Here is a 25277-nt window from a genome sequence, read left to right as displayed (position 1 = left end):
CAGATGTGGGTGACTCAGACTTGCGAAAACAAAGTAATGCTCCAATTCATATTCTCACTTCATTCCTGACCTTCCACCTCCATGCTGTATTTTTCCTATAACATTGCAAAGATAGGCCAGATGGGTACCTCCTAGGTATTTATGCTGATTTCCAAATTTAATGTCAGAAAGAAGATTTAAAATATCTGAGTACTGTGTGGAGGATAGTGTTGTTTTATTTTAACAGAAAAGGCCAAAGATCTATCTGTTGTTGGAATACATTTTCTGGGTATTAGGCAAGCACCGTCTCTGATTCGCGCATGCTTGGTGTTAGGGCAGGCATCAAAACGTGATGGATATGAATTTCTCTAAGAGCTCCAACTGCTATGTGTGTCGCCCCCAGATTTGCTGAGGTAACTGGCATGATCTTACCGTTCCTCTGTTTTCACACTTCATCTAGCATCTCCTAAGGACACTCTCATCACCAAGAGCTTGCGGTCTGAGGTAGGGATATGCAGTGTTTCTTTCATGTAGAGCAGGTTTATATTAGTTTCTCCTTATCATTTTATTTGGTCAGTTATTTGGTCTGTCAGGATCTCCCAGTCCACTGTTAGCTGGCTATAGCCCCGCACACGACATAGCCGTTGTTATTGGGTACATATTTTAAATAACTAGATTAGAGCTTCCTATTTGGTTACTACTGGTCAGCTCCAGAATCTCAAGAGATTTCTTGCTCACCTCTAACCTGTGATACTTAGCACCAAAATGTGATAATGCAGGTTTCAGATTGTCTTACGAGCTTTTAATGAAGTGATAACTTACTGAGGAAACACTTGGGAATTCTACTGCAAGTCCATTCATGTCTGGTCCACAAAGCTGCAAACCGTGAGCAAAATAACCAATAAAATAATAAATCCGTTAGGAAGTCTTAAGTTTTAATGGAACATCAAGACTTAGGACCACCTTACCTTACAAAGATAGGCATTAGGGAGGAGAGACCCAATTTCCTTGATATCTGGGAAATTTTTGTGATTGAGAAAGAGGAAAGCAGTCTTTCAGAAATGGTTGAAAGGGCCCTGAATTTAAATCTATGATACAGCGCTTCAGAGGGAAAGTTATGTTTTGAATGTTTTCTGGGGATAAAATTACCAGTTGGATAATATATATTTTTATAGCAATACTTTAAAAAATTATGTGTTGGCCTATTATTTCTATTTCTTTGCTGAATTCATCTGTCTTGAACTACATGTTGGGCCACAGAATTCAACTGTAAAATTTTAACTGTACAGATTTTAGAGGCAATTAATTTTACAGCTACACTTAAAATTCTAAAGGTATCATATATAACAGTGCTTACTGTGATAAGGAATTGGACCACAATATGTAGTTGTTGAGTAGATAAATATATGAGGTGATTAATGTTATCTAATGTAAGCATTTGATCATATCTAAAACAAATTGCACTCTTAAATATTGGACTCATAATACCTTTGACTTCTTACTCTTTTGTAGTATAGAGTTGTTCGGGGTTCTGTTTTCTTTTGTCATTGCTATTCGGAAAGTACATAATCACCTAAAATAATCTAATTCTGTATTAACTGAGAAACATTTAATATGTCCCTTATATGTGTGTCACAGTTGGCTAGGCATTCTGGAAAAATGCAAAGAAGTTTCAGATCCTACCCTAGAGCAGCTTGCATGGGATTTGGGAAATATGCACAGGAAAGGTAATAGGCCTGTGTGCAGTAAGTGTCAAAGGTTTGGTCAAGACAATACTTGCCTGAGGAATTTAGAAAGAAAAAGTGTGATGCAGAAGGTAAAATTTGATCAAATCTTGGAAAATAGAGAAATGCGAGTGGGCAGGAAGTGGGAGAGGTGATGTCAGGTTGGTGAACACGGTAAGCCAGGATGCAGAGGTGAGCGTGATTAAAATACCTTCAGGGAGATATCAGTTTGGACTGTGTGGATTGCAAGGGAAGAAAACCCAAACCAAACTGGCTTTCAGCAAAAAGAAGAAGTATGATTTTATATAATCTGAAAGGTCCAAAGGTTGGGTCTGGCTTCAGTGATGTGTGGATTCAGCACTCGGTAGGGCTTGGTTTCTTTCCATCCCTCCACTCTGCCTCCCCGTGCCGGCTTTAGTCTGGAACTTCACGTGGTACCAGGATGTGGGAAGCAGCTCCAGGCTTGCTATCCTCTCAGTTGGGATTCACTGTGAATGTGCAGTCTCAGTGAAAGTCTCCTCATGTCCCGTGAACTGGGCCGGGTGCCCATCCTGAACCAATCACGGGTATTGGCGAACACAGTCAGCACAGGCTTGCTTCTGGGTCACAAACCCATCTGCACCCCACCCTCAGAGATGGAGGTAGGGTCCCCTTCACTGGAACCACAGATTACGTGAGCGGGGGATTTCCAAAGGGAAACCGAGGTGTGGTTAACCGTAAGCTAAATGGATGCTGTGCCCACTAACGGGGACATGAGGTCTGCTGATATCACAGTGATCGCTTTGAGTAATAACAGGAACTAGACCCTGGAAGTTTTTATTGTAAGCACATTGTGACTGTTAGGACAAGGAGTCCAACTTTATGAGGAATTGTAAACAAATTGGACCTGCTGTGTGCAGGATGGGCTGGGGGTTGGCTGCTCTAGAGGGAAATAATGCGACCTCTGTTGTGCTTTCTCATATTTCTAAAGCCACAGCACTTAGAGAGTATCTCCTGTGTGCTAAGAGCTGTGGGGAACACAGACAGGATGCCCAGACTTGATCTTGCCCTCCACAGAGTCTACAATGTGGCAGGGAAGACAGTGCATCAGAGTCGATTGCGTTGCAGGCAGGATGCACAGTGATCGCTGTACTGGGCTTCATGGGAACACAGAGAGGTTCTTAAAATGAACCACAGTCCATAGAGCCAGAAGCAGAATAAGCAAGAGCCCTGGGAGGAGAGGTCTGTGGACAGTGATGCCCTCTCAGTCATCTTTGGGAGCAAGTCTGTTGGGGGCACTAAGCATTGCTTGTGTAGCATTTGAGAATGTTGCAAGGACCTGGGTGAGTCAGGAACTGCCTGTCTATCAATCAGCAGACCCAGGTCTCCCTAGGAGTTTACAGGCCTAGAATGGGATTGTCCACGTGGTAGAGGCTGGCTTGCTGTCCCTGAGAGAGCTCTCGGGCCATCAGCACGTGAAGCTCTAGTCTTTTGGCCTCTGAGGCTGCTCGTGCTATCTCCTCCCTGGCTCACCCTGGCTAGGACCGGAGGAGGGAACCACTGGAGTGCGGTGGCTCCTTTGAGTTCTGTTTCAATAGACTTTAAATGGGAAGAAATTGCCTGGGCCTCACATGGGAGGAGAACTGAGTTCTATTCCTAGTCAGTGATGCGAAACGGGCAAGTCTCTCCACATACCTGGGCCTCAGTTTCTCTGCCTGTAAAGGCAAAGCCCTGGGCGAAGAATGCTTTATAAATGCTCTTTCAATTCTAAGAGTCTATACATCCAACAGAAAGAACCATCACACCCTTTTCCATGACCTGTGATCATGACATGCTATGTCTCCAAATATAGCTGCTGTGAAGTTACTGGTGAATCAGCACAACTGAAAGCTCAGGAGCATTTGAGCATGAAGGCCCATCAACGAAGGCCAGCATTTAAAAGCTGCTAACTAGAGAAACTGGCAGGAGTGGCCAGGACTGACTGCTTAAATGGGACAAAGCAAGGGCTGTCCAGGCAGAGGGACAAGTAAGGAAGAGGATGTGACTGACCTTATGAGCATCTGGACAAATGAACATGAAAATAAGGGGGATGGGACCATCCAAGCCCATGAGTGTCACCAGCGTCTGCATAAACTGCGTTACAGTATTGGTGGAGAAATGGCTTATTTCAGTGCTGACAGCCAAGAGAGTGACTTGGAATAATTGAGTCAATTATGGGGAGATGAGGTAAATATGGAGAAGGTGCCAGTGAGAGTAGGCAGGGAGGGAAGGTACTCTGAGGTAAGTTCTAATGAGAGCTTTGTTTTGCATTGTTTTCCTCTGACCTGCAGTTCCTTCATTTCAAAACAATATCTTACATTGTAAAGAAAAACAAAACAAAACACCACCTTCCATTTCTGGGAGTCTTCACCATTTTGAAAGCATTTGCACATCCATTTTTATATATAGCAACTCTGGAGGGTGGGAGGGTGTTATCCCTGCTCCTTATTTAACTGAGAACTGAGTGAACGGTTCCCATGGTCAGCAGTGGACGGAACAGGACTCAAAATTTCTGACTACAAACCCGCTGTGCAATTTTCTCCCCGACACTAGAGAACCTCAGTCCACTAGTCAGTCAGTATTAGTCCCATGCCAGTGACTGTTTTCTTTCTCAAGAAGGTAGAAATAAAAATATTTTTTATGACCAAGAGAAGCGTTTATATTACTCTTGGATTAACTACAGAGTGGTTTTTATGTGTCAGACTAAATAGACGCCTGTTTTTTACATTCAACTCTACACAAACAGAGCATTTTCAGTTTGCTTTGAAAGCAAAATACCATGTGTTGTAACTTTACAATGTTTTAAATAAAGTTAGGAATTTGGATTTATGATGCTGAAAAATATCATAAAATCGGTGGGTATGAGACCAAGAACTATGTATGTGAGTTGAGGGTCCTTAAAAATTCGACACTTCGAGGAATTAAAGGTAGACATTTCAACACACCAGTTATTGAATCATTGTATTAACAATCTAGTGAAACGAGAAGTGAATTATTAAAGTTTATCTTCCTCATTGATTTGTAACACTGTTATTCAGATAGTTTTTAAAGCAGAACAATTCAGCCTCATGAAGCCATTTACTGTACTGGTTTCTACACACTGCCTCTCTTTCTTTCTTACTTCATTCTGGAACTTTGATTGCCCCATTTTAGATATGAGATTGCGCTAATGCTACACTGCAATTGTATGAGGGGCTTAGTTTTCACTTTGTTCTCAGAACCCGGCTGGCTATAAATTTATCTCTGTTCTTTGAAGAAGCTAACAGTAAATTTCCAAGAGGAAAAATGGTGGTATATATCCCTGTAGAGGAAAAGTAATCTCTTAAAAGCAGAATAACCTCCAGGCTACATCCTTTTAAAGAGGGACTTTCAAACAAGGATGCCTTCAACTTTTATATGTGTTCTGCATTTTTCTTCAGGCTTTGTACCTGCTCTTCTGCCCTCTGTGTAAGGTTTCTCTGTAATGATCCGTTCCTCCTCACACCCATTAAATCTGTAATGAAGTCATGCCCTTCCCAATCCTGATGTCATAATAACTTCCAGAGCTATGGCTAGAGAGCACATCCTGGAGATCATATGAGGTTTCCTCAGGAAAAGGAGGCATAGGGCCCAAGAGTTGGAATACCTACAACATCGAACTTCAGTTTCGTAAATTACCACACACTACAATGAAAATGAACTTTGTAAAGGAAAATCCATGGGAAGGTTTCCATCAGGTTTAACTGCATTCATTCAAAGCAGTTTTCAATTTCAGGCATTGGGTTCATTCAGATTAAACCCATCCTTGCCAGAGATTGAGCCATACTCCCTCATCAACAGATAATAAGATCATTTAGAATGAGGAGGTGCTAAAATAACAGGACGAGCTTGTGGCTCTGTTTCCATGTCTGACAACTTCATCACCTCTCATCTTTATTAGACAGCTGCCTGGAGCTGAATGTTGATGAACGAGACATGCCTGGCGTCCTCACGTGTCAGACACACAGGCCTGAGGCTCCCATTTACCAGGGGGTCTCTGGCTAGGCTGGGAGTGACCGAGGGTATTAGATGTGGTGCTAGCGGAGGTCTGGGGAGGGCCAGGGAGCTGTTGAACCCACAACATCATCCATCCTGCCTGTGCCTGCAATGTCATGACCAGGTGCCCTTAGGAGCTGCTTGTGGGGGAGCAGAGGGCACCCCAGCAGTGGTGACTGTGGTCACCAAAAGTGAGTCATCGTGGACAGGTTAACTTAGCCAGCATATTTTTCTGACCTCAGAAAGTTCCAGAAATCGTTCCTTTTGCCATTTCCTTCAGCCTAATTGTCCTCTTTCTCATTTTATGCCCCTGCTAGACCACCGCTCTTGATAAGGAGAGGCAGGTTTTCCGACGAAGACGCCACCCGGATGTGAGGAGCCGGTACAAGGCCCAGCCAGCTCCGCCCGAACTCAACTCGGAATCGGAAGACTACTCCCCGAGCTCCTCCGAGACTGTTCGCTCCCCAAACTCGCCCTTTTAACAAGACCCTTTTACTCGAAGTCCTAGCTTAACCCTTTGAGACTCTGAGATTTGTTTTTCCAAATTTATGTAAAACAGTTTCATCTGATCTACCTAGCACTCAATGCTTGAATGGCCGAGCAGAACAGTGTGTTTTCTGGTATCCTTGTAGCGATTTCCCTTTGCTGAATGAGACTGTGACTTGTCGTTGGTGGAGATGGCAACTTGCTGCTAATCGGGTCCTCAAAGGGTTAAGGCTACTTTGCAACTTTTTTAAACATAGAAGCAATGAATGTTTTCATCAGTCAATCTAGGATCTGCAGTATGTAACATAGCACTTGTTAACCCTCTGAGTGCACAGGATTTTATGGGGAACCCTTGGGGGATTTTTCAGGCCTTTGGATTTATACACACATGTTTCTTGACTTTGCTGCAGATCAAGGGGTTGTTATTAGATGCTGAGATGTCCAGACAAGAAGAGTGTCTAGAATGATATCTTGCGTGTCCTTTTTTGTGGGTTTAGAACATGGCAGGTTTATAACTTAAGCATCAGCACCCCCTCTTTCCTCTTCACAATCCTATTAAGAAAGGGGCTTTTTTTGCATTGGAGGTCTAACTGTCAGCTGCCCTGAGTCCTGCATCCTGAGTGGAGGGACTTGGGCCTGTGACCAACAGCCTGACCCAGGATATAGATGGTGCCCTCACCCCCAAATTGCCTCCATATGAAGATGTGCTGATGACGCCCCAGAAATGCTGCTTCCACTTCAGCTGCTGCTACTGCCAGCGCAGACCCTCAGGAAGGCACCATATCTTGTCCTGTGTTTGGTGAGTGAGAGTCTGCCTGCTCAGTATGAGACCTCTACAGGAAAAAACAAACAAAACACACAACTGGTGGAAAAGAGCAATAAATTGCCAGGTGCTCTATAGGGCTGGAATGTCAAACAGAAAGAGGCAACAAGAGCCTGTTCTTTTTCTCACCTGCTTTTTCATGCATTTCAGTCTTCAGTGTGCAATCCACATAGAGTATGGAATCCGTAAAAAGGAGGAGCACCGGGTCATAGGGGCCCAGAGGCAGGTGCTCCGCAAGATGGCCGAGGAGAAAGCAGAGTGGGCAAACAATCTAGAATAGTCTCAAAATGGTTTTTAAAGAAATAAACCATTGGGAAGATAATTCCATGTGCATCTTTGGGTTACCTACATAATAGTCTCTCAGGGAGAACAGGAATGGGAGACCTAGAGGGTATTCCTGAGGATAAAACTTCCACTCCCTAAGATGACTTTTTTTTTTTTTTTTGCGGTTACGCAGGCCTCTCACTGTTGTGGCCTCTCCCGTTGCGGAGCACAGGCTCCGGACGCGCAGACTCAGCGGCCATGGCTCATGGGCCCAGCCGCTCCGCGGCATGTGGGATCTTCCCAGACGAGGGCACGAACCCATGTCCCCTGCATCGGCAGGCGGACTCTCAACCACTGCGCCACCAGGGAAGCCCAAGATGACCTTTTTATAGCACTGTCTTTAGCCATCCAGAGGGAGATGCTGTTTTCTCTCTTTGGGCCAAGTCCTGTCCGACACATGTATTTTACTCCTGTTACCAAATCTTTCTCCCTAGCCCTGTGTCTCCCCCGGTGAGCTTCTACTGCAGTGTGTCACGTTCAGAATGGGGGCCTGAGGCAGCCTGTAGTCACTGCGATGCTTAGTGGGGAGGCTGGCCATGGTGTTGGGAGGCAGGGGCCCGACTCGAATGTCCTCCTAAGGTTTGCTCAACTGTGTGGCCCGGGAGACCACCAGTGAGTGATGGCTCATGAAATTTGCATCTAGATGGCTGAACAGCACTCACTGTCTCGGCTTTGAAATATACTTCAATACCTGAAAGTCTTGAAATCTGTGTGCAGCACTTCCACAGTCAGTCCTTACTTTCAAATACAGATGGATCTTCGATGGCTGCTTTTTACTCTCCAACTGATGAAGGTATGGTCTATATTACTCTAGATTTTAAAATCACAGCATGTCATGACTTTTGCAAAATTGTTCCCCCAGTTTTTTGCTCTTTCACATTTAGGTTTATCTCTTCGGTCTGTGTTGTCTTGCCATGTATATATTAGATCATTTATTGAGATTTCCCCCTGCCCCCCACTCCCTTTTAGAGGGTCCTGAAAGCTTAATACACAACATCACAAAGTAGCACAAATCAGCTGGGTTTTTTGGGGAGGAGGAGGGCAGAACACGAGGAAGGGTGCGGCGTGTAGGTAGATTCCATATTAGTAAAGTTCCCTGAACTGGTCAGAAACGACTGCTTTCTCTAGAACTCTAAAGCAAAGCACTATTCTAAGTAAGACTAAGGAGTAGGTAAATAGCTTGGCCTTAACTCTAAATGTGGGAATATGAAAAAATCCTATGGGCAGAGACCTACCTACAATAGATTGTGAATTTCTCTGAATTACTGCTTTTCCTGTGGGCATTACACGTATTGCTCCAATATCTAGTGTACAGACCTTACAGTGCATGGCTCAGGCCTTTTTCCATCCAAGTCTTGAAGGACTGTGGACCGTGTGAAGCTGTGGCGTGTTTCCCAGAACACTGCAGAGGGGTAGCTCGGAAGAATGCAGGGCCATTCAGCATGGGGATCCCAGTGCATCGCTGTAGAATTTGAGCGATCTATGCTGAATAAACAGCGGAATGTGACCTGTCAAGTAGAAATATTGAGTAATCAGATGGAATGCAATCTTTTCAGCACTAAGCTATTGAGATCCTGAATGTCAGAGATGTACTCAGAGGGTTAACAGACAAGCACAAGGCATGCTGATTACGTGGGTGTACCCAGACTGCTTTTGCTTTTAGCTAGTACTTTCTATTTTTTTTCACAACATTCTTGGGATAGTTCAAGTTTGAAATAATTAAGTGGTGGTGTTCTTTAAGGAATTTCTATAACCAAATGATCTTATTTTTTATTTCACTTTATTATAAACATGTACCATTACGGCAGTGTATCTATCTCTATAATTATCAATTTAATCATTGCCACAAGTGTCTCCATATTTTTTTTCCTAAGTATTTAATATAGCTCTTATGGTGGTGGCCTGGTGATGGGGACTGTCTTTCCTTTATTGATACATGACCAACCATATGGTATTTTCAAGGGAATTTTAAGATTCATTTTGTTTCAGTTTGGTAGTAGACTTGTTAAGGAAAAAACTTTCATTACTTGCATCGTGTAAACCATCTCTGTAGATGAGAACTGTTCATATTGATGAACACATTTTTTTCTCGACATTGTAGCAGAAATCATTTTATTTGTCATAATCAATGAATATGTGATTTGCTCCAGATCATTAGAAGGAAAAGTAAGATTTCAGTCATTGAAAATGTTTTTACTGTAGCCCTTATCTAACTTACACGTGGTGCATACTAAAATAAGCAGAGAAAAAATTGCAAATAAACTACTGAAAACGCTTGGTGTTTTGTGTTCAGTGAGACCTTCCTAGAACCTGCTCAGGACCTGCACGGGTGGTGGTTAACAGGCCCATCAGATATTGTTGAAAAAAAGCAATATATCCATGAATGAAGGCTAAAATTGCAATCCTTTACCCTTTGAGGTATGTTTCAGTTGGAAAAAAAAATAGAAGAAAAGAAAAATTGGCTTAGCTTAGAGGGTCACGGAGCTATCGTATGACCAAGGCTCATGTACATTAAATCATGGTTGTTTGCTGGCCAGCAGTGCCCATTAGACGACTCTATCCCCTGTGCTGAAAGGCAATTGTGCTTGAGGGAGAGCTTTCTTAATATTATTGTGTTGCCTGCTAGCCTGTCTCTGGGTCAGGATCTGTCAGCATTTCCATGATAAACTTCTAATTTCAAAGGTTTTTAATTTGACCATAAAAAGGTGCCCCAGGCTGAAGTTTGCTGTAGAGGGCCTGTTCCAAAGAGTGAAGGTTCGCCGCCTTCTTTTCTCTGCCCAATTCTCCCGAGAAAAGAACCACCAAAAAATCAGGTATGTTCCCTCATTGTGAATTCAGAATTTTAGAAAGCACCAAGATCCAAGATGGTAGTTTAATGTAATTATTCATTTGGATGTGGGTTTAAAAACAAATAATGAGTCACCTGGCATATATTGTAGATAATGTATCTTTTCTATAATTTGTAAATCGTTAATTTTTTAAACTGTTATATGATTTCAGGGTGGGGCGGGGGGGAATCCAATCAAAGATTTTTTAAAACTTGAAGTTGGTCAGTTCAAGGGTTAGCCTTTCCTGCGTGTTGTCTGCCATTTCCATTAAGAGTTTGGGAAAAATGCTCTCAGACAGACCCTTATTTTGCATGCAGTGATAGAGGGTCAGATATATGCTTCTTTGGGAGATACGGATTTCTTTATTTAATCAAGTTTCATGAAGCCATTCTGGTCTGTTGAGGAAAATAGTGATTAAAAGCACTTCCAAATTAACATTTTTGTCAATTCGGATATGATAAGCACGTAATATGATAATGCACTTCACACTTTCTTGGTTTAAAGACAAAAAAATCAGCAAAACTTGAGGACACATTTGATCACTGCAAATGTGCTTCAAAAATTGGCTCAGTGGTGCTTATACATGAAACAGTAACAAATGGGGTCCCTAGGACTGTCAGAAGGAATCTTCCATTTGTATGTAGTTACATACTTGAGGAGGTGGTGCTTTTAAGGCAGTCTTATTTTTTAATCATCTCAAATATGCAACCATTCATCCAGTAACATTAAGGGTCGTAAACTGGTGGGAAACAGGAAATTCAATGTAGAAGCTGAGAATGCCTCTGCGTGGTGTGGTTTTTATTTTTCCTTTGGATTTTTTGTTGTTGTCATTCTCGGGCTTCAACGCTGAAGCTATGCGATCATTTTTCAGTGAGTGAGCCTCTAACCGGCAGGTGTTTTGATCATGAGGTTTGCAATCTCTTGCCCTTGGAGACAAGTGAGAGCTCTAGTTTCATACCTTTTCATAAAGGAAGAGGAATCTCTACAATTAAACCCTACCTGTAAATGTCCTCAACATTCTTTTTTGGTTAACTGATGTGAGACCCTTAATGTTGCTTCAATGTAAAATTGTATATTTTTGTCTGTGATATACTTTATTAACTTAAAGTAAATAATAGTTCTAAAAGTCTTCACTGTCAGTATTAAGAGAAAGTAAAGTAGGATCTTAAAAGTGATGATAAAGATGCTATAATGTCAGTTCATTCCAGTCCAATCGAATGTGGTAAGAAAAAGACCTTGAATAATTCTCTAGGGACAATTTCTCACTGACCATTGACATTAATTTTTGGTATATTCTCAGAAAAAATAAAAAGAAATTGAAACTGGTCCAAGGTTAGAGTCACATCCTCGATAACTATTTTTTTTAATTTTATTAGGAAATTAATAATGGTCTTTTTCAATCTGGCTGAAAGAAAATTATTAAAGGGTTAGCTGAGTGTGAAATTAAATAGTATTTTGCTCATGCATACTGAAAAGGTGGGCTAGGAACCTGATGCATTTAAACAAGTTTCTGAAAGGTTTCAATTTGGTGCAAGAAAAAAAAACAGTGTTTCCTTCAAAAATACTGAATTTATCAATTGCTGCATGGATCAGATGGCACAGGTTAATCTTTGATTTTCAGAATCTTAATGAAATAACTTTCAAGCAATTTGTATCCATGATTAAAGCTGGAATGAGATCCAATTTTTTTCCCTAATCTCTCAGTTTAAGCTAATAAATGTAGGTTAATGTGGATGAAATCATCTGTGATATATTATGTTCATTTATCAACTGAGCTTTTTTGATGTTGCCTGTTTTTATGTAAAACATGTTCTTAAAAGTTAATAAAATAATAGTACTTGGTGTATGAACTGCTACGTAATACCCGAGCTCCAGTGTCCACTCCTCAGTTCACTTTGCCATAATGGAGTAAAATTTCATTTTAGTTCAATTCATAATTGACACATTCAGTCCATGAAGGAATAACCCAGCTGTGTTCTTGAGGGGAATTCTCTCTATGCAAGGCTTTAAAAATTAGTCATGCAGTCAGAGTGTAGCTTTCCCACATGTCCTTCCTAGCAGAGTGTATATTTCATGAGCATAATTCAAAAACAGCTATTCTAAAAATGTCCCTTTTCATATATTACCTTCCTGCCTGGGCCAGTGACTTGGATAAACACAAAGAAATCAAATACCATTCAGGCCTATTTTACCCTTCCACCTAACAAGATCTCCAGAGAAGAGTGTTGTTTTATCTGCTAACCTGTAATTAGCTGCCATTTTTATAGCGATGTCCCATCAGGCATCCCATGTGCAATACTGACCTTAGAGAAAATCGCCATGCTGTACAAGGGAATAACGTTCTTTCTTACGTGAGTTGTTCAATGCTAGGAGATTGAAAAGTCGGCCAGCAAAAGTGACTGCAGGACCCTGGTGTCCTAGGAAGGTGCCAGAATATCTCCAAGCACTTGTAAAATTAGCAGTCACCTTCCTGGCCATCTACATGCTGCTGCTGCTACCGCTGTTGCTGTTTTTGTGCCTTTTGCTCCTCTGCAGTGAAATTGCTGGGTCCTTTCTAGGATTTCGGGGCAACTGCTGTGAAACAATAGCTAAAGTGATTGCTTCCTAAGGACCATTACCTTGTTTTATGAGGCTGGCGGCTTTGCCAAAAACCTGCCATCAGAAAAAAACGTGCCCTGACACAGAAACATCAAACACCGGCAACTCTGGGATTGAGGATGATAAAACTACCACATCAGGAAACTGGGAGAAAGGCCTTCCAGGACTTTTGAAAGGTAGGACTTAATGTTCAGATAAGGAAGTTCTGCAAATGGTGGTAAATGGGTCAAATAAAACAGGTGAAGAAGCGTCCTAGGAAATTCCGTACACTACTACCTCCTTACACAGAAGAAAGGCTTTGCTCTATCTCAGAAGGCAGCCAGCCTCCCCAGCTCCAGAAGGGGCACCAAGGGAAGAGGGGGAGCCCTGCCCAGCCAGCTGGACCAGCCAAATCCATGCTGGCCGCCAGCTCTGTGACAGATGTCCTTGCCAGCTTGCCTGCACATCCAAATCATTCATTCAGATGTTTCCTGAGTAAGTGCCAGCACCACAGAGGGTACCCCATTTGGGCTTAGAAAAGAGACACCCCATTGTCCTTTTTTTTTTTTTTTTTTGCTATGGATTAGAAGACTTTAAAGATGAGAAAATGTGTTTCTAGCTGCAAGGTTTGCTATTTATCTCAGACTCCTGGTCCAGGGTTCAGATAACCTGGACATCACATCCAATCAGGCTTTGTGGTTATGGCAACTTGGATTCTCTCACTTGAGGATGTGTTTACCATCTGCCTGTTCAGTGGTGCACACACCCTGTGCTACTCTTGGCTCCGCTCCTGGCCTCTGGGGTAGAAGGCTCCCAGAGTCTTCTCTGCCGTTTGTAATTAGCATGCGATTTACAACTGTCGTAGACTAGCACATCTATTCAACAAGCATTCTCCAGGACCTACTGTGAGTGACGCACCACATGGAAGCCAAGATGAACAAGACACCACTCCTGTTCTTAAGAATCTCAGATCTAGTGAGAAATCTTCTCCTCTGGATGGCCATGGGCTGGGGCACCTGATTTATCACTCACAGATGGCCGACCAACAGTTTGTCGGGGGAGAGGCATCCCTACCAGCCCGAGACTGGCCCCCTCAGCATGTGTAGACTGTGCTCCTGTGAGCAGGCCAACCGTCAGTCACATGCGAATACATCTGTGGCCTGCTCTGTTACAACAATTCATATATTCATGTGTCACCCTTAGAAAGGCCCTGGAAGGAGGCAAAGATGGGAAGGAAATAGGAGACGGAGAGAGGGAGGGAAGGAAGAAATGAAGGCTGCTGACACCAAAGCTGCCCCAGTCCTAAGACCTAGTATGTTACTGGGGAGTTTAGAGGGAAGGAAGAGTATTAATGTCTCACAGAGTGCTCTTCAGGCCCAGTCCGAGGATGTGCTCTGCGGGAATTAGAGAACATACCTCAGTGTAGGTTTAACATGGTCTCTTCCACACTCTTCATTCAGGGGAGTGCCCTCCACCCCGTGACAGGATGAATAATAAGACCCCACTGATAGAACCATCAATGCATTTCTTTAGGAAGCAGGGGGTGGGGTGTTTCCCAAAAATGTTCTAATTCTCACACTTTACTGTCCATTCTCTCCCTGACTTTCGAGATCCTCTTGGAGGACCTAATTCCCTTGAACCTGGGAATTTCTAGTAACGGGAATTTCTAGTAACAGGAATTTCAACCTGGGGGGCCCCCTCCACCATCTGCCATCGGGGCACTTCGTCTAATCCCATCTCCAGCAAGCTCCTATCAGGTGCCAGTCCCACTGCTGGATCCTGGGATCCATCCTGGCAGCATGAGATAAAAGACCTAACCACTGCCTCCCCGACGACCAAGGTCCCGTGCAGGAAGCAAGTAAACAGAGAGACATCAACCAGCATGAGCAGGGCCGCGAAAGGAGAGCACGGGGTACTTCGCAGGCACTTTGGAAGTTCATCTAACTGAGATGGAGGGGCGAGGGGATTCAGAGGAGGCTTCCTGGAGCAGGTGCCCCTGAGTGAGTGTCTGAAGGATAAGTAGGAATCAGTCAAGAGAACGAGGAACGTACTTTAAGCCATGGGGACATACTTAGAGAACATGGTGGAGCTCAGAATGGGTAAGAGGGAGGTTTAAGGGTGGTCCTAAGGAGGCCAGGGTACAGCCCAGGGAGCTGGGACCCTCAGACCCTCAGCTGTCATGCAGGAGAACAGGCATGGAGATCAGCCCATCTCCTCGCTGTGTGTGCTCAGAATGTGGTGGGTAAACTTAAAAATGAAACAGCCCCAGACTCTGGGTCACCAGAGCTGGTTAAGGAGGAAGGGGAGCTGGGTGCATGACTCTTGGGGGGACATTAGAGACACTTCCCGAAATAACACGGATCCTAATGGATCCCTCACAGCAATTGCAGAGGGCAGCCTCCCTGTGCAAACGGAAGGGCTAGTCATGTGTTAATCCTTTCCTACAAGGAGTAGAGTCTCCAACTCACAAAGCTTCTCAGCTCACAGGGAGAAAAAATCACTTCCTTCTCACCTGTGTTGCTTCACTGCTGATAAAAAAAGGAAAAGAGAAATGCACTGACCCTGAAAATAGCGCTCTCTCTCCTCCTTCTGGGGCAAATCCACATTACCACCTTTCCCTCCAGCAGGGTGATAATTAACGTTCCACCCGAGAGAGGTTTCATTATTCCATCAGAATTACCTATTAATTTGCTGGATTCTTCCGATGAAGCGGTGAACTTGTCATGATGGGAACATTGTTCAGAATGTGAAATATCCTTTCATTTTCAACAGGTAAATCAAAGCCCAAGCCAACCTAGACATGTTTAATTTCTGCTCTCGACATGGTCCCCTCTGTTCTCACTGTTGTGGATGTTTCATTTTTCAACATTTTCTAAGTTCTCTGCTCTCGTTCTGAGCAAACTGTTTGGGCTTCATCAATAGCTTCTATTTTTTTTAAATTCCTCTGTAGAGGAAGGTTCACACTGGCTTCTTAAATTGGAAAACTGAACATTTCCTGCTCGGGATGGGAGGGAGGCCTCATTCCAACACTTGCATCTGCTGATTCTCTCACGGGACTTCTGTCCAGTGGTTTTGTGGGTTCTCCTGAATTGCCCGCACCTTGGTGTGCTTTTCTGTAAAAATGTTGTCGGCGCGTACGTGTGCCTCGATTCCGCTGCCTCTCGGGGCCTCTCACAACAGGGCCTTCCTCTCTGAACATGTTTGTACCAAAAAGGTCTGATGAAAACACACCAAGAGCAGCCCTGGTGCAGAAAGGAGGGAGGCGACTATCACCTGGACGATTGGTTCTCTGGAATAAAAGAGCGTGGAGACCCGCCAGCCTGGGTGACCAGGTGCCGGGAGGAGGTCTGATCACTGCTGAGCCTCGGATCTCTTTAGTGTCAGCCGACCAGAGCTTCCGTGAGCCCCTGTTAACCAGAGCCCAGGAGTTACAGTAGCAGAGGATGCCCTTGGACCTAAAGGGTCACTCCTATCTGTCATGATCAAGATTATCCAACTCAGCTCTGTCCCCAACTTGTCAGCAGGGTTCGCTCTAAAGGAGAGGAACGTTCTAGGTGAGAGAGAGGCCAGGGGCTCTTGGGGCCAAGTCAGGCCTCCTTCCAGCGCCCAGCTCCACTCATCAGTGTTTTAGCAACAACAGCCCCATAAACCCCACCACGGCCATGCTCAGTCCCCTCCCAAGAGACACGTCTGCTGCCTGAAAACCATGCGGCCTCTCCACCATAAATGCCCAAGGTTTCGCTTCTCCTTAATGTGGCCCTAAATCCAGACTGGCCTCTGGGCAAACTCTGGCCCCGGCCTCCATCATGCCTCTTCAAGCCTGGAGATTTGGGAATCATTTCCAAGAAAGTTAGCTTTCACAAGAGAGACCATGTGCCCCTATTCGAGGAACAGACACCATTTTGGGGAAGTCAAAGCACAGTGGCTGGGTAGGCTGTTTGCTGTTTCCTGCCCTGCGGGTCATGAACACGCCCTGAGAGATATCCCCGATACCGTAACTCATCCTGAAAGCCTCGCTAGCCAGGGAACATGTGACGTAGAGACAGAGCTTCTCCATTCTATGTCTGCTGCATCAACATTTACCTCTAAAAGCTCAGACCCAGAACCACCGCTGCTTCTGTGCTGCTGTAGTTAGCAGGCTCCTTCCCCCACTCCACAGCATCTGGCGGACGTGGGTGCCAGTACTGGAGTTCCTAGCGGTATCACTACCTAGTTATCCAAAAAGTGTGTATGTGTGAGTGGTATGTGATGTGTTGCGTATGTGTGTTTGCATGTATGCATGTGCTACGTGGTGTGTGTGTATGTGTGTGCCTATGTGTATGGTGTGAATTTGTGATGTCTGTGTATGTGTGTATTTGTGTATGTGTATGTGTGTGTGCATGTATGTGTGGTGTGTATGTTCTGTGTGTATGTATATATGTATATGGAGGGGCGTGGTGATTAAAAAATGTGAGTCCACATCACACAATGCAGCAAGCTTCCTGCTGCAGGCAGCTTAACCGTCCCAAGTGTCTGCCATCTTATTATCCCCCAGAAAGATGATCCCCCCCAGCGTCAGGCTTAGTAGTCTTCTGTAACATGGGACCAGCTCCTGGCCACAGCCGGCCTCCTAGGGCTCTGTTTACTCTCCTACACTGTCATCCACTTCACCATTTGCCACCAGTGTGGGAGACAGCTGCCATGACTTTAGATTTGAGCGGTCAGCCTCAAGGTCAACCTTGACCTTACGGCAAGGTCAGGCTTGCTGTAAATCAGGGAGGCACATGAAAAATGAGGTGCCCTTTTCTCCAATCCAAGCTCCTATACTTTCAGTTCCAGGCAGGCGTGTCCCGTCTCCCCGCTTTCCCCCAACGCTGCTGCTCTTCACAGATATCTGACGTGAAGCCTGCTGGCTACTGGCGTCTTAAAAATGTTTACGTGTGAAGGGACTTCCCTGGTGGTCCAGTGGTAAAGAATACGCCTTACAATGCAGGGGACGCGGGTTCGATCTCTGGTCAGGGAACTAAGATCCCACATGCCGTGGGGCAACTAAGCCTGCACGCCACAACTACTGAGGTTGCACGCCTCAACTAGAGAGCCTGTGCGCCACAACTAGAGAAGAGAAAACCCGCACGTCACAACTAGAGAGAAGCCCACGCCGCAACAAAAGACCCCGCATGCCACAACTAAGACCCAAAGCAGCCAAAAATAAATAAAATAAATAAATAATAAATCTTTGGGCTTCCCTGGTGGCGCAGTGGTTGAGAGTCCGCCTGCCGATGCAGGGGACACGGGTTTGTGCCCCAGTCCAGGAAGATCCCACGTGCCGCGGAGCGGCTGGGCCCATGAGCCATGGCCGCTGAGCCTGCGTGTCCGGAGCCTGTGCTCCGCAACGGGAGAGGCCACAACAGTGAGAGGCCCGCATACCACACACACACACACACACAAAAATGTTTACGTGTGAAATCACCAGACCATTATCTTTCTTCCACCCGGGCCCAGCTCTAACAATCAGCCGGTTGCCCTCCGATATTGACTTTCTTTCTTCCTGTTGGTTTGGCTGACAGTAGGATGCCTACTGGGACACTGGCCATGTCTCTGGAGAGTGAGGGTCACAGAAGGGACCCTTATCTGGTGATAGGGTGACAGGAGGGAAAGGGCCACATTTGTAAGTATAAGCGGGGACTCATTTTGTGCAGTGGATGAAAACTTCTGAGGGTGAGAGTTTGAAATTCCCCTTTTCCTGGGAAAGCATCTATTTTCCTCTATTTGGTTTCAGCCATACCTAAAAGCCAAGTATAAGCTAGGGTTTCCAAAAAAGAGAATTCTCAAGTTCATGAACCACAGCTAATTCAGTCCAATATGGCCCTCCGGCCAGCAGCTCCCTGAGCAGAGATCTGTTCACAGGCGTCAAACCACTTGCTATAAACGTTCTCTAAGGGCTCCAAGCTAAGACCATAGGTCACCTACGAGGAGGCAAGTGAGAGCATCATCAGAGCTTTGCCACCACCTGGGGACATACATCACTGCACAGGCTCAGGGATCTCAATGGCGCAACATGTCTGCTTAGGACACCAAGTTCCAAACCTTGCATGGCAGGAAATGTGGCTGGTAAGGACATCATGGGGACCTATGTACCTTATGAAACAATGAAGAGGCATTGAAGGGTTTTAGGTAGGGTGTGGCATGCTGAGATGTATGCTTGTAAAAGATGACTCTGTCATGAGTAGAGGCTTGTTTGAAAGGGGACAAGCCTGGCAACTGGAAAACCCATTAGGGGACTGGTAATATTTTAGGACGAGATAGTGAAGTCCTAAAGTGGGCAGTGGTGATAGGAATGGAGAGGAAAGGCAGTAAGGACATGTTTAGGAGGCCAAATCAATCAACAGAACCTATTTCTCATGGGTGATTTGGTGAGCGCCGTGCGAGTAGCAGAGGAGGGAAGAGGACAGGGCAAGGGTGCTGGGGTGGTGGACCAACTTGGTTTTGAACATATTGAGTTTAGTGGACTGTGGAGCGTCTGGGAGGGGAGAACCCACAGGAACAAGGCTGGGCTGCACACGGGTGTGGGAGTGGAGCAAAAAGCGATATTTGAAACTTTTAAGAGTGAATACCACCACCAAGGAGAGTTACGAACCTAAGTAGAGAGGGGGGGTAAGGAAGGCACCCTGGGCCCCTCTAGCACAGGAGACCCTGAAGGAAGCAAAGACTCATAGACATGAGGGACTGGGCATCAGAAGAGGGGCTTGGAGCCAAGGAAAGAGGTGATTTCCAGGAGGGAGTGATGAGGTGTGTTAAATGCAGCTGAGTGAGTTCCTAGGCTAAAAAGGGAAGGGTTACGGAAATAAAGATCAACCAAATAAGAAAAGCAAAGGCTAGTTATTCTGGACTTGCTGTAGCAAGGGAGTCAGCCGCCATCACTTGTGTTGGGCAGAGACCCGAAGGCAGGCAGAGGAGTGGGAACGCTTTAGGGCGGAAACGGGAAGGCTTCAGGTGCGCACTGACTGCTGGCCACTGGCCTGGGGCGACTGCAGGTGGACCAACTAGAAATGGGGCATACTATGGGATTGGTTAGGGGTGCATATTTGGTTTTCTCTGGTTGGTCCTAAGTCAGAAGCGGGGATGAAAATAGGGAAATTTCCAGTTATTAATCAAGTCCTGGCCATTTGGGGCTTATAGAAGTTACTGTTTAGCTTCCTGAACTGTCACCAGCGATAGCCATCTAGAGCTTCCTACAAGCTTCCTGACTTAAAACAGGCTGGCTTCCTGGGTTGCCCATTGTATATGAAAGGATTGGTTTCCTAGGCTTATTGCTGCAGGTTGTGGGTCAAAGTTCTCTTTTTATATATAGTCTGGCATTATCCATTTGCATATTCAGTCTCTCAGGGTACAGATTTGGCTTCTGGGAGCCTTCCTGAAAGCAGTTTCAGAGAAGCCAAGAGAGCAGAGAGTAGAAAGGTGAACAAGAGGTAAGCACACGTAGACAGAGCATGTGTCCCTTGCTCTTTCAAGAAGATTTTGTTAAGAGAAGGAGTAATTAAAGGGTGATAAGCCTCCAAGAAGTGTTCTGCTTTTAAAAGAATGAACTTGAACTTTGTTCACTGAGAAAAACTATTAACATCCCATGAAAAGGGCTGAAAATATCAGACTGCCTAGTAGATATCTCCCCAAGCATGACTCATACGGACCTCGAATTTCACCAGGTCCAAAACTGAGCCCACTCTCCCTTGCTGCAAATAAGTTCCATGCCCTGTACACCCTGGGTTAGCTGGTCACTCCCCTCCAACCAGGCATCACTGAGTCACTAAGTTCTATCGATTCTACCATCGTCATGCCCATCCCCTGCTCTTCAATACCACTGGTACTTCCTTGGTTTACGTTCTCATTATTTTTCAGTTGGACTATTTTGACAGGTTTCAAACTGGTCCTTTCAACCCCTGTCTGTCCTGTCTGAAAACTGCTGACTGAGCTTTCTTTTTAAAATGCAAATCATCTTACTTTTCTGTTTGCATTCTTTCAATGGAGCCCACAGGATAAACTGCCAACTTCTTATTATGGCACTCATTCATTCATTCCACAAACAGTTCTTAAGCATCTACAATGTACCAGGCATTCTGTTGGGTACTGAGTATACAATAGAAAATCAATAAATCTATCCCCTGGTTCCTGAAGTTTGTGGTCTAGTGGTGGGTAAACATTAATCAAATAATTGCACAAAGAGCATTTCAACTGTGATGAGTATTATAAAAGGGAGATGCAGGGTACAATGAGAGTATCGGATAGAGGAATTTGATGGAAATAGGGAGGTCAGGAAGGCTTCCTGAGCTGAGATTAGAAGCCTGAGTAAGAGTTAACTAGCAAAGAAGAGGGTAAAGTGCATTGTGGGGAACAGTTTGTGCAGAGCCTCAGTGGTGGAAGGAAGCATGCTAGCCCAAGGGACTGAAATCTGGCCAGTGTGGAGGAAGAAAGGTGTGAGACACCTGAGAGATAGACAGGCAGGTCTTACAGGGAGAACAGTGGTTCATCTTTATCCCTCAGAGGAATTGATGGGTTTTAAGTAAGAGGTGGGGGTGGTGGTGATGGGATCAGATTTTCATTTCAAAAAGGTTACTCTGGCACTAGTAGGAGCTTTAAGGGGGTGTGGCTGAGAAGACAGAGGTAGAAAGCAGTACGGATAAGAGCTGACAGTAGATACACTCTGGTGGTGATAGTGGAGATGGGGATTATGGGTATTTAGGAGCTATTCTTAACAGGACTTGAACATGAGGGGTCTGAGCAGGAGTTGTCAGGGATGATTTTAGCTTTCTCGCTTACAGAGGGATAATGGTCCCTCCCAGTCCCTGAGTTAGGGAACTCTGGAAGAGAGCCAGCTGAAGGAGTAGAGGAAGATGCTGAACTTAATTTTAGACGTGTTCTTTTTGAGGTGACTCTGACACATCCAAAAGACCTAGAGCGTGCATTAGGATATACTAGTCTGGAACCCAGAGGAGACATATATCTTTAGTCGTCTATATATAGGAACTCACTGATGGATGAGAATGCCTGAGATGAGTGTGGGCCAAGCGGAGTGGTCTTGGGCTGAGCCCTGAAGAACTTCAACCAATAGTGATTGGATAGAGGAGAAAATGCACACGAGAAGAGACAGAAGCAGCTGGAGAAGCAGGCAGAACCCAGGAGAAGGCTGTATTGTGAAAGCCAAGGGTAGAGAGTGCATAGAAAACTTAAAAAAAAAAAAAAAGTCGGTAGAATTTAGCAATATGGCGGTTATTAGCTACCTTAGCAGCACTTCTCAAGCCTGTGTCATGGAAGAATGGAAAAGGATATCTGCATGATACCAAGGGAACCAGGCAAGGCTGCCCTGGGTCAGATGCAACCAGCCCAGAAGCTCTAGCTCCCCAGCACCCAACTGACTGCCCTGAAGTATAAGGGATTATTAGCCAGGCCCACCTCTAGCTTATTCTCAGCATACCAGTGAGCAGTTGGGAAGCTCTGCCTTGTAGGTAAAGTACAGTTTCCAAAAAGTGATGGATCCTGGAAGCTAGATTACAAAGGGAATGGGGAGAGAGGACCAGGGCAGCTACTACTGCCCTACTCTAAGGAGCCAATCCCACTGTATTTTGAGTGAATGGTGCCACCTGGAGCTGTGCAACATGGTGGCAAGCCAGACCAATATTGTTAACTCTTCAGAGAGCTTTGGTTGAGACTGGAAAGCTAGAGATAAGACTGTGGATGGAAGGAAATGAGTTAATTGTTATCTCTTTTAAAATCCAGAGAAGCATTTGTGTATTAAAAAGCTAATTACTTATGTATTAAAAAGACAGATATATTGAGAGAAAAGAATGAATATGAAAGTCCATGAAGACTCAACATCATTACTTAGAGTAACGGCAAATGGAAACCTCAGTGAGATGATATTTCACACACACTAGGATGGCTAAAATGAAAAAGGCAGACAAGAGTTGACAAGGACGGAGAGAAATTAGAACCCTCCTACATTGCTGGTGGGATTTTAAAATGGTGCATCCACTCTGAAAAATAGTTTGGCAGTTCCTCAAATTGTTAAACAAAGAGTTACGATAGGACCCAGCAATTCTACTAGGTATATACCCAAGAGAAGTGAAAACATGTGCACACAAAAACCTGTACACAAATGTTCATTATTCATAATAGACAAAAAGTGGAAACAATCCAAATGTGATCAACTTCTGAATGAATAAATACAGTGTAGTTTATCCATACAATCAGAGAGTATTCTGCCATAATAGGACCTGAAGTACTGATTCATGCTGCAGCACGGATGAACCCTGGAAACATTACACCGAGTGAAAGAGGTTAGTTACCAAAGGCCACATATTGTATGATCCCATTTATATGAAATGTCCAGACAGGCAAATCACAGAGCCAGAAAGTAGGTTGGTGGTTGCCAACTGGTGGTGGGGAGTGAGTGCTAATGGATACGGGGTTTCTTCTGGAAATGATGACTGTGTTCTAAAATTATAGAGGTGATAGTTGCACTACTCTGTGAATATACTAAAAACTCCCGACTTGCGCACTTTACAAGGGTGAATTCTATGATATGTGAAGTGAGATAGATCTCCCTAGTCCTGCTAAGTGCGGCCGCTGATTTGAATAAGGGGGCTTTTGCACAGCTGCTAACTGTTCCTCCAGATGCATGACACCTGGGTCCCCCTGGTCAGCCCTAGGAGGCGCCAGAGACAATGGACACCAAAACGCCACTGCACTCAAGCTAAAACAACTGTATCTTAGTAAAGCTGATATTTTTCAAATCAAGACTTTTTATGACTCTTCTCTCTCTCCTGCCACACCTGCAGCCTGTGCCCCTCCCTTTCCTCGACAGCGTCTCCTCCATTCAGTCAAGTTCTACTCATCCCGTAAGACCTCACGAGCACATCTCTGTCTTGGTGAAGACGGGACTAACCTTGCCCACCTCCACCCCAGTGAGTAAACTGAGTCACCTCTGCTTTGTGCACCACTGTACTATTTAGTACTATTTACCATTAAAACTCATCTCGCTAGAGGGCAATTATGTGTTTGCAGGCCTGTCTCACCACACTGGAGCTTCTTGGGAGAACTGACCTCTCACCATGTTTTTCTCTGTAGCACTTAGCACTGTGCCTAAAGAGAAGAGATGCTAACAAATATTTTAGGGCAAAAGGGTGGACGGATAGAGAAAGGAAGATTGCCCTAGTAAGCAACTGGGTTGTCAGTGAAGAAGAGAAAGCTTTCAAATGTTATAAAGTGCTCTAGTCCCTAAATTAAAATACTTAAAGAAATAATTATTGTATCTATACACTGGATAAAGTTCACCAATGATGAGCATTTATCAGTAATGAATAGATAGTGGGTGTGTTAGCCCCACCACCCTCTTCAACTTAAGGGTTTTTTAATTTAGTTAGTATAAATCTGGCTTTTAATAGTTTTGTAGAAAAGAGGTTCAGCAAACAAATGTTAACCCTGAGTAAAGAAAAAACAACACAGGCAGTGTCTTAATTCTTCAACTAACAGACACCATTTTGATGTGCTAATAGCTGCAAATAATAACTGCAGTGAGGTGTTAACTAAATGTTACCATAGGTGTAACTGAAACAGTAGATTAGGAAAATCTTTTGGATAACAATTGAAATAGACCCAAGCCCTAAACTAGGAAGGTGTTCAGAGCTGACATTTTTCTCTTAGCAGTTAAAACAGCCATATCCTTAACACTAGAAATCCCAGTTGCCACAAACATAAAAATAAGACCATGCCAAGCCAGTGAGGAAGTATCACCCCCTTAGGGTCTGGGCTAGTTGAGTTACTAGCTGCAAAGCTAGTACAAAGCTAGTATTGCTGCAAAGATTAAGTACATCAAAAATGATTTTTGAAATGCAAGGAATGCATGTTTAGTGTTGAAAGTTGGACATCATGGGTAAAGCAAAGAAGGTGGAAAAAAATTCCACCACGATGAAGACCTCAGCATATGTCCTTTGAGTCTTTCACAAAAACAGGATTATCCCGCACTTACGTACATACAAGACATTCAACTAATATTGATTGAGCCACTGAGGTGGGGAAGAAGCTCACATCACATAAAACAAAAGAGGCAAAAATCCCTCTCTCGTAATGCTTGTATTTTACTTAGAGGGAAATATACACATAAATATAAACATAAGAAAATTATTCATTGTTTTTCATTGAATCTCAGACACCATCAATATCAATTATCTCTTCTTGCATAATAAAACACACCAAAAGGAAAGCCATTCTTTAGGTCACTGTTCCGTAGGTCAGTAATTTTGTCTGGGTTCAACTGGTGGTTCTTCTGGTCTCTTTTGAGATGACTCATGTATTCATTATTAGCTGCCTATCACTAGACAGCTCTGCTTCTTGGAGTTTTCTACTGTCAGTTGGGGCAGGGGAGGCGACCGGGCCAATTGTTTCTCGTCATCCAGCAGGCCAGCTTGGGGTTGTTTGTACGGCCAGAGCCAGATTTCCAAAGGAGAGACTGGATAGACACAGACCTCTTGA

The 25277-nt window shown here is 44.4% G+C and overlaps 1 protein-coding gene across 4 annotated transcripts in view; it reads left to right on the top strand.

The window, feature by feature from the left end:
• Window positions 1-9645, top strand: part of DCLK1 (doublecortin like kinase 1) — a 325658-nt gene extending 316013 nt beyond the window's left edge. For all 4 annotated transcript variants that reach the window (XM_059996033.1, XM_059996035.1, XM_059996031.1 and 1 more), the window contains one exon: window positions 6053-9645. In XM_059996033.1, coding sequence (XP_059852016.1) covers window positions 6053-6217 — 165 coding nt within the window. In that variant the 3' untranslated portion in view covers window positions 6218-9645. The remainder of the gene's footprint in view (window positions 1-6052) is intronic.
• Window positions 9646-25277: the final 15632 nt, after the last annotated feature.

Source organism: Delphinus delphis, chromosome 18, assembly GCF_949987515.2.
Source record: "Delphinus delphis chromosome 18, mDelDel1.2, whole genome shotgun sequence".
NCBI lineage: Eukaryota > Metazoa > Chordata > Mammalia > Artiodactyla > Delphinidae > Delphinus > Delphinus delphis.
Note: the sequence above shows the minus strand (reverse complement) of the source record. Positions and strands in the feature narration are given on the sequence as shown.